Raw genomic sequence first — 10419 nt, forward strand, 5'->3', positions numbered from 1 at the left:
CCTTCAATCGAAGGCTCTGATACCATGTAGAAAACCACAGAACTCACAAAATGTAATTGCAGACATCTCAGGTGTAAATTGGAGAAAGAAAACTTGTATTCAGGCAGGAAAAATCAAGCCATAATAGAGCAGTACAATGCACACTTTATACAAAAAAACAGAGTGAAAACTAACTAAACTGATGACACTAACTAAACTGATAACTAGAAACAACTGCTGCTAACTAATTTCTGGAAACTAATTAACAAGAAGAAATCACATTTCTAACTACTAGAAGCGTGTAAAACATATGTTAAAAGGTGGGATGTCCACGTTGTGCCTCACTGTCATCCAGCTCATCATCTTCAACCTTCAGCTGGGTGTTGCTGTTGCTGTCACTGAGAGTTGCTGTTGCTGTAACTCGTAACACCAAGCCATACCCTCGCGATTCCTCACGATCACTCCTACTCCCAGTGAAGCACTTGACCCAAACACAGCTCCGTCAAAGTTGATCTTGACTGTGTCTTGTGGCGGAGGCTGCCAAATTCTGCCCTCTCGTTGAATAAGTTGAGATGGAATCAGGCGAGCTCTAATTTCAACGAATTCATGAAGGAAACTCTCTGCCAAGGCAACAACTTCCTCTACCGGTGGACCTTTATTTTCCATCACCACTTTATTTCTGTTATTCCAAATTGCCCAACAAATCATTAGAAATCTATCTGCAGCTTCAGGTGGTAATTTGGAACACGCATGACGTAACCAAACCTCTGGATGATGGAAATAGGTAGAAAGAATGTAATGCGGTGTCAATGAAATAGCGCAAACCTACCTTACAAATGTACACTGAGAGAAAATGGATTCCATGTCTTCACCATGAACTTGAGAAAGTGGGCAGCAATCAACACATCTGTATTTCGACTAGCCAAATTGGCCAACGTGGGGAGAGCATTGTGGCACATTTTCCAGCCAAAGGTCTTAACCTTATTCGGCACATATCGTGTCCATATGAATTTCCAGCCGAGGTGAGAGCTATCAGCAGATCCCGTAAGGCCGGAGTGTGATGGTCTGTTGACTTCAGCTATTTTCAAGGCAAGATGATAAGCACTGCGAATTGTGAATTACCTCGCGAATCCTGGTGCCGAACAAGTCTGTCCTCATTACTGCTTCCCCCAAGGGCAATGGCAAGTATGAGTTAAGCATCAAGAGGATGGAAAAGCTCGGACACAGTGTTGATTTTCCTTACGTTGCAATGAGGATCAAAAAGAGAACTCACAGCCAAATCAACCTCTGTTGAACTCATATGAATGGGACTAAAGTTCGGTTCCCTAGGGATCTAAAGATCCTCCCAAATTCTGATCCGCGCTCCTTTAGCAACACACCTGTTAGAATAGATGGCTAGAAAGCCAATTAGATTGACTATTTTGTGATCTAGTTAAGCAATTTTTTTTCATTTTGTAATATTGAATTAAATGACTAAGAGTAAGTTCATTTGCTCTTATTTTGTTGTTCTTACTCATGTAATTTTCTTATATTGTAACAAAGCCCACAGATCACTAATCAACCAATGAGGTTGGTTTTCATATTTGATGGCAATTATGAAACTAACTTTCGAGGGTTGGATCTGAAATGCTCCAAGTTGAGAGCCCCGAAAATGGGAATCGAGGGTTCTATTAATACTTGCACTAAATATTGCGTCCATAAGATGGGTGTTGTGTTTCGTAGGCGACAGACGTATAACGCCTATGCAATTTTAGTGGGTGGTTGACAAAGGTTGTCAAGCCGGCTGAACGGACTCGCGGAGAATCGTCGTATGGAAGCTCGTGAGACTTGGTCGGTATGACTTGAACTCCTCAACTCCAATTAAAGTTTCGACTTGGTAATTTAATGAGATTAAATAAATAAATTAATAGGATTAATTAATTAGAGTTTTGACTTGATAATTTAATGAGATTAGATAAATCGGGTTAGACTCAATTATTTGATGGATTTATTAATTGGGCTATGGGCTAGGATTTATTTGATAAGATCAGATAAATTTCATTTGAACTTTTAAGAATTGATTGGATTAATTTCATTGAGGCCCAAGCCTATGGGTTTAATTTATTTTTGAATTAAGCCCAACAGGATATATATATATATATATACATAGATGTAAACAGGATATATATATATATATATACATAGATGTAGCACTACCTTGAATATATATATGAGATTGTAAGGATGAGGGAGTTATTTTTTGAGTACTTGTGGTACTAGTAGGTAGTGTACTATGCGGACACACATTGTATTATTTTTGAATTGACATGCAATGTATACTTGTATTACATACAATAAGTACATGAGATGCACTTGTGTGTGTATAGTGTATAGGCTTGTATATATGTCATTTTGTAATGATACAAAAAGACGACATTACTCGTACTTCATACTTATCATCTTGACACCTCTCTTCTCCCTCTCTTTTCTCTATTCTTATGCTTTTTGAACTAGTTTCAAGTTAGAGTAAGGTACTCTTAAGTTTGATATATTAAGTTAATAGTATAATGAAATTTCTTATGCTACATAGACTCTACCTCTAGCAAGGCTTGGTGTAGACCATCTTGTGGTGTAGTTTGTGTTCGACGTGGAGGAGATTTCATTAGTCTTTGTGTGAACACATGGTTCGAGGAGAAAAGTTTGAAAAAAGTCTTCAAATTGGAAAGATAAAATTTCATGATTATATTTCCATCACTCTTTATTACAATAGCCACTTGTTTTATGATTGTTGAGTGCCGAATAGCCGGGATTAAGGGACTAGTTCCCTTTCGGTTTAAAATTTAAATATGCTTATTTTTATGCTTTCATAAATTATAGAAATTAAAAAAATTTCAGAAATTATGAAAATGTATCATTGTACTGGAACAACATAATTAAAATATATTAAAAAATAAAAATTTTTAATTGACATTCATACATGTAAGCAGTTTGTTATAAATTTATATATTCATAAATGTCAGTATTTTTCATTAATGTAACTGTCATCTTACATTATTGAACTACATGGATTAATCAAGTCATCAAAATTAAGATCCAACCGTCAGATATGATCACACTTATGAAAGAATCCATTTGGCCAAATTGTTGCCTTATTGGATATACAAATTCCGACATATCGCTCTTAGAACATAATAGTAATCATTCAAATCGTTATATTTTTAAATCAGGCCATGTGATCAAACCGTCTGATATGACTTAATGACACATTTTTGTATATATTTAAATTTGGTATGAATCAGGTGCCCAAATGTAAAGATATCGTATTTTCCAATCTGAATTTTTGAAATGGCTCATTTTTTGTAACTGTTTTTGTAACAGTCGATGTAATTTACCTTTGTAACGACCTTTGTAACGACCAATCGAATTTAGAATTCCCACCATTTTGTTTTTTATTTTGATTTCAAAAATATTAATTTGTAACGGCTATATATAATTTGGCCGTTATAAATACCATTTCCCACCATTTTTTCTGTCTTCATTTGGAACGACCATTGTAACGGTTTCTTATCAGTTTGACCGCTCCAAAAATTAAATTATTTTGTATCGATTTTTGTAACGGTGTTCGGAACTCTTCATATTCTGTCATTTTCTAGCGACTTTTGTAACGACCTCTAAAAAAAAATCCATTCTAATTATCACGATTTTTGTAATACCGTCTTTTTGTATATTTTCCCGCGCTTTTTTCCACTGCCATTGTAAGGGCTCCTTATTTTACCTAAAAATTGTTACCATAAAAATTGAGCCGTTACAAAAACTGTAGCAAATTATAATGACCAATAAATTGTAACGGTTTTACGCATACCACATATTTGTAAAAGCTTTATTAACGATTATGGAAGTTATAAAATAAATACTTTTTTATCATCTCCTCAATAACATCTGCACGTCCAATCCGTTATAAAACTATTACAATTTCCAATTGGAATGGCCATACGGAGGTTACAAATTTTGTGTTTTTTATAATATAATTATGTTAATTGACATTATACTTTCTATTATTATACGCATATGCCTTCGGAAAGAATTGAAACTCACTCTTTCATAAATAGAAGAAAGCCTAAAGCCTAATTTTCTAGCATAAATACATTATTATAATATATTATAGCTTTCAACACAATGAATTTTAATTACATTATTTGAATAATCCGTAAAATTTATTTTCTTCATAGATTGATTTCTCCTCCTACCTCCTGTGTTGAGATAAGGGTTACAATTTCTGAATACATTTTATTTTTCTTAATTTATTAATTATGTAATGTTTACATAATTATCTGAGTTTATTGGATGTATCTCTTCATTTCCTATTTTGATAATTTTAAACTTCTGTAAATTTAATTGCTATTAATCACTGTAAATCGAAGATAATTTTATATTATTGATCTCGTCTCAAAAGAATTCTTAACTAACTTTCATATAATTTAAAAATTTTATAAAATATAATTTTGATCATAATTAAATTAAACCCGTGTATAGAACGAGGTTCAGAATTCTTAACTAACTTTCATATAATTTAAAAATTTTATAAAATATAATTTTAATCATAATTAAATTAAACCCGTGTATAGAACGAGGTTCAGAATTCTTAACTAACTTTCATATAATTTAAAAATTTTAAAAAATATAATTTTAATCATAATTAAATTAAACCCGTGTATAGAACGAGGTTCACGCTAGACCAATAATATGAAGGGGGCGTGAAGAAGTCAAGATGCATCATTTAAAGAGAGTAATAACACAAGAATAAAAAGCATTTCAAAGCAAATAAACAAACAAAAACGAACCAAAATGGCAAAGGCCGTTGCTCTCGTCTCCGCCCTTTGCATCCTCGCCGCCGCCGTCGTTGACGCCCACAAGGAAAAGTTTCACGTCGAGGGCGACGTTTACTGCGATCCTTGCCGCGTCCAGTTTGAGACCGAACTTTCATATAATCTCGCTGGGGCGACGGTGCGATTGGAATGCAGAGACATAGAGACGAAGACGGTGACATACTCGATGGAAGGAGTTACCGGGAGCGATGGGCACTACAGCCTGACGGTAAAGGGGGATCACGAGAAGGACATCTGCGAGGTTATCCCGGTGAAGAGCCCCAAGGCGGAGTGCAGCGAGCCCATGGGCGACTACGAGAGAGCCAAGATCGAGTGCACTGAGAACAGCGGTCTCCACAACCCCATCCGCTACGCTAATCCTATTGGCTTCATGACCCCTGAGATCCTGCCCGCGTGCGGCCCAATTCTTGCCAACTTGGCTACTTTCAATGAAGAATCCAGTTAATTCATTATTATTTTCTTTCATGGGTTTTTTGTTCTTGGACTTTTATAACACTCTTCAAATATAATAAAATTCATTGTGGTTGGAAAAAAAGATCATTTAAAGAGAGTAATAAACAATGTAGAAAAAGTCCAAAAATTAATCAAAACTAATTGCTCGCCTATGGTTGCATCATTTAATGTACCAAATTTTAAAAAACTAGAAAGTATGATGTGCGATGTACGTATATAAATATATTTTTAGAGATAAATATATTATTAGATAAAAGAATATTTTAGTTCCCTAATTTTATCATGGTTGTATTTTGGTTCCCTAAATTTGGTAATATTAGTTTTAGTCTCTTATCTTTCAATTTTGCGTAAATCTTGTCCTTCAATCTAATTTCTAACCATTTTGTCCTTCTATCGAAAAATTAACTCTAGTCCACTACATGCTCCAAGTTAGGCCCAACATGCTTTCAAAAGAAATTAAATCTTCATAAATTCACACCTTTTTTCAACTGCCTTGTTTTCGGATATTCCAAGTCTAGGTTTTACGGACTTCATCCAACCACAATATCGCAACAGATGGTTCGCAGGTACTTGGCTCCTTCAGCAACAAAACAACACAACCCTATTTCATTTCTTACCTTAGGGCACAGAAGACACTCGATATAGGGACTTAATAGAATTTTGGATAACAAATTGAACAGAATTCTTACTTTTATTGAAGAAATATAGAAAAAATTACATATATATTATATCCTCCATTTGAGGAGACAACTATTTAGTCTCTCATATAATAAAGGACTTGACTCTTTGGGGAAAACCCCAAAAATTAAAAAATTAAAAGACTACAAAGATTGAAAAGACTCAAAATTATAATGCTTTGAAGAGTAGGAGAAGTTTTCGTATGATCCCCATCTACTTCATTGCTTCCTTATTTATAAGCGTCCGCAGACTTCAAACTTGGACTCCAAACTTATTTTGTGATGACGCCACTACATTCGTCATCATCTTGTCTCTTTTGGATGACGTCACTGCGTTCGTCATCATCGCGTCCTTTCAACTATTGGCCATAATAGCTTATCGGTCATGTGATTGCTAGATGACTTTCCAGCTTTGTTGACGTTGGTTTTGTTGTTTTCTGCTGACAGTCTTATCTTTGATTGTTTACATTATTCATTTTTTACTTCTTTTTGTAAAAGTTCTTTCTTTTTTCCTTATCCTGGATTGGTTCAAATTTCTTTTGTGTGACATGAAGTTTTGTTCCGTATAGGGGCTTCTCTTATTTCTCACAGTAAGGGCATATATGATTATGCCATTCCACAACATGCAGCATGTTGGACATTTTCATCATCGTAGCTTCGATCGTTGGTAGCTTATTTTTCTAAATTAACATCCTCTTCTTCTCAAATAAGTTTTCTGCGAACTCAGTGCTCTTTCCATCATGGAATTTAACAGAAACGATCCATTCACCTTGTTTAAGAAAATTTTGAATGGATACATGACTTTGTCAATCTCAGTAAAACAAACCCATAATCCACAATCTCTTATGATAGAGATATTGTCTTCACTAATAGCTGATACCAGGGGAGCTTCTCCTAGCGCAGCTTTGATTTTATTGAAAGCCACCATCTTTGGCCTCTACAACTTTATAAAATAAAATGCTGGATGAGACACTCTTCCTGTCGTTTCTGGAGAAACTGATACAAATTTTATCTCCATAATATCGCCTCTCTTTAGGCGAGGGTTATTTTATCATGAATAAAAAATCGCTCCACTAATCCATTCTAGAAGTTTTGAAATTTTCAGAAAACTTGGTGATATAGTATGAACTGAAGCGAAAGCTCCAAAGTCATATCATTCTTTGACATCCTTTGGTTTGGACCCGTCTAACATCCAGACCCTGTTATATTTTCTAGATATTTCAATGATGGTCTTGTCTGGATTTACTCATTTGCGGAAAATTAATTTTTTCCACATGCACTGATAATCCTGCCAAGCAGAAGAAGATATCAATTCGTTAGTATTAACCTTAGAAGTGTCTGTCATCGGTCCTGACAGTAAGGAGGGAATGGAGTAAGGCCGCTACTGCTCTCATACCGAGCTAGCGAGCTGCCTATTCTGACTCCGAGGAAGAATAGAATAGCAGCTCTACTGATATAATCTAATCCCATTGGACTATGAGTTAGATGTTTAGCTATTCTGAGTTCCTTCTTTGAGCTAGTAGGTAGCTGGGTTCTGAGCTAGATGTTATAGTTGGCAGCCAGGAGCTAATCTCTCCTTCTTTAACCTCAAAGGTGCTGGGTTGACTTAATTGAATCATCAAGAGCTTGCACTTCCTAAGACTCAATAGTTGTCGCTTCACCAGAGTTTGGCGATGGTCTTGTACAATTGGTATTTGAATCTGACGCTACAGGTCTAGACCCCTGTACTCTAAAGTCATGTTTCGGGTCAAACTCTCTCAACTCGTGAGTCATCCCCGAAGGTGATGCCTTCTGGATTGGTTCTCGTAAATCATTCCATAGCGCGGTGGATGCTAATAAGGAACTTCTTATGGTGACCTGGACTGTGTCTAGATCAGGTCATTAGATTTGTCTGGCTACTTGGGCATTCACTGCTAGCTGCCCCAACTTCTTGTCAAGCTCTTCGAGGTTTTTTCGGAGGTGCCTAAGTCTTAGCATGATGGAGTTTGCTTCAGATACCTCCATCTCTCGTCAGGAAATCTGTAAGAACATTTTCATGAGATTTTATAACGATAATGTTATAACAATAATATTGGCATTCAACTTGCCATCTGATAATACGAGCTTTCTCTATCTTTGATCCTAATTTATTTTTTAAGAAAGCCTTGACATTAGTATTAATCTTACCTCTCAGCCTCTTCATGTTTTTCTAGATAGATGCTTGATAACACCAATCCTTCAGTTTGTCCTTAAGGAAAGACAACTTCCTTGCAACCGAATCTAGCTGTCCTTCAAGTACTTTGTATGATTGGATCAACATTTCCCTTCATGGACTGCATATCTTTGCAAAGAACATTGGAGCTGCTACTTTTGTTGCTACTCCACTCTGGAAGAAATGCTTGCGAAACCAATAGATATATTCATCTACTGGGCAAATATTTTTTACTTCAAGGCTAAAGAGAGCCTGTGCATATTCTTTAGCCCTTTCTGCTCGACTTCATTTGAAGTAACCATCTCCGATAAAGTGTATTTTTATAAGTCTTCCTAGCTAGTCTACTATCGTGCCTTTTGAGTCTCCGGCAAGGATGCTGACTTTGGTATCTTTTGGGATATTATCCCATCAGATCTTTACAGATCCCTCCAAACTTAACTCCACAAGTTTTAGGAAGCTTTTTTTGTCGAGTTCTAAGGTAGTTGTTTCTATCTTGATGGTTGTAACCCATTCATCTATTTCTCGACATTCCAAAAATCGATAATGTCCAGGTTAAGTATTTGTATGGACACAAGGGCTGGAGCATGGTTTTCGCCTAAGCTTTAGTAGTAGACATAATATAAGCACCAGGAGAGCTCACCCCCAGATAGACTTCTTTTATAAGAAGATCTTTCTATCAGAGGTAAACTAAATAGAGATAGCGCATTCGGCTTCATGCAAAGCGTGGTGTTTTCGGAAAGCATTCGTTGCATGGAAAAGTTCCCACAGGATCCGTATAGGAGCTGGTTTTCTAAAGCAAGGATACGAAGTAGACGGAGAGGCTACGCCTTCTAATCAAAGACTACTATGGAAGGGAAACAAAGCTGTAGCTGTAGTTGGCAGTTCGAGTCCTTAGTTCTTGTTCCTGTGACAGGACAGAGGGGAACTGCAGTTCGTAAGTTTGCTCTTACTTCTGAATTCAATTCTAGTTCTTATCAGCACAAGCGGGAACCGAGGAGAGTTTGCAGTGGTCCCTCTACAGGCCTCTTAAAGGCAGAACCAAAGAGAAGGGGGAGCTACATACCCTCTCTCTGTCTTCTTATCTTTAGTCTTCGATTTCATTCATTGAATTTTGGGTTTTGAGGCCCTGCTTGATAGCCCACTGCCTTTGCTTTCCTTATGAAATGGTAGAAAGTCAAGTCATAAGTTCCATTATTGGACTAAGAAAGAGATTATTACCTTAAGGCCTTTCCTTAGAGTAAGAGGAGATGTATTTTCAAACACTCTTCTTGGATTTCTTCCTGGATTTTCCTTTCGCCTGGTCCATACGAACGTTGGGGTGGCGTTGGTGTGTGAAATCCGTGCTCTCTTTCATTGGATGATCCTATGGAGGATCATTGGAACATGTATTTCCCTCTGACGCTGGTAGTGCTAGAGTGATTTCATTGGTTTTTATATTGACTAAATAAACAATCCCGAGTTGGGAAAAGAATTCTATCAATTCTTGTAAATCTGATAGATTTGCTCTCGTCACCTCCATTACTTTATAGATTAATGGATGCTATGATCAGATCTACTCTGGTCTTTGGCTTCAGATTCACCATGGCCTTCCCATTCTGATGTAGAAGACGTAGTGTTCCAAAGGCGTCCCTGATTCGCTTCTGTCTGGATTTTGATGTCTCACAGATCTCCCTTTAGTATCTCTTTAGATGTGTAATTTCTGACTTCATATTTGTAAGGTCCTTGTGTAGATGGGGAAGGATCTTAAGGATCTCATCCACCTATTGGCTCAAGGTTTCTATTTTTATAGGTATATGAATTAACCTATGTTCGTATTCTTGAACTGTCTTCTGTATTTATCTAAGATCTTGAGAGATCTTTGAGGTATCCGGCTCGAATTATTTCCAGTCAGTTCCTTTAATCATAATTTTTAGAACTGTAACTATAAAAGAATTTACCCGTTCCGCTTCTCTTGACTGGGATTCTACTATAGATCTCAGTGGACTGTAAGCGCCTCACCGTGTTCCCTGATAGTATTTGCCGAACTTGAAAATTTCTCAATCATTCTTGTTTTTCTTCTGGCGTGAGAAGTTTAGATCAATCCTCTTGGGACCATTGTAACATTTGTCAAGAATTTTCATGAGAAATTCACTTCTTTGTATTTTCAGAATGTGAAAATATTCTCTGTTTTCATCGTAACCCGAACTCTTGTTCGGTTCCATTTTCTTTCAAAGAGTCACCTCATTAGTAGATAAATAATATCTAAATGTAATAT

General features: G+C 36.4%; 1 protein-coding gene across 1 annotated transcript; it reads left to right on the forward strand.

Moving 5' to 3' along the window:
- Positions 4759 to 5500, forward strand: LOC105155805 (anther-specific protein LAT52-like). The gene has a single exon (XM_011071767.2). The coding sequence runs from the start codon at positions 4804 to 4806 to the stop codon at positions 5287 to 5289; it is 486 nt and encodes a 161-aa protein (XP_011070069.1). The 5' UTR covers positions 4759 to 4803; the 3' UTR covers positions 5290 to 5500.

The sequence above is a fragment of the Sesamum indicum genome, linkage group LG1 (assembly GCF_000512975.1).
Source record: "Sesamum indicum cultivar Zhongzhi No. 13 linkage group LG1, S_indicum_v1.0, whole genome shotgun sequence".
In the NCBI taxonomy this organism is placed as follows: domain Eukaryota; kingdom Viridiplantae; phylum Streptophyta; class Magnoliopsida; order Lamiales; family Pedaliaceae; genus Sesamum; species Sesamum indicum.

Bases quoted from the DNA above. Each gene is read 5' to 3' on its own strand.
- LOC105155805 (XM_011071767.2), top strand. From the start codon at position 4,804: ATGGCAAAGGCCGTTGCTCTCGTCTCCGCCCTTTGCATCCTCGCCGCC.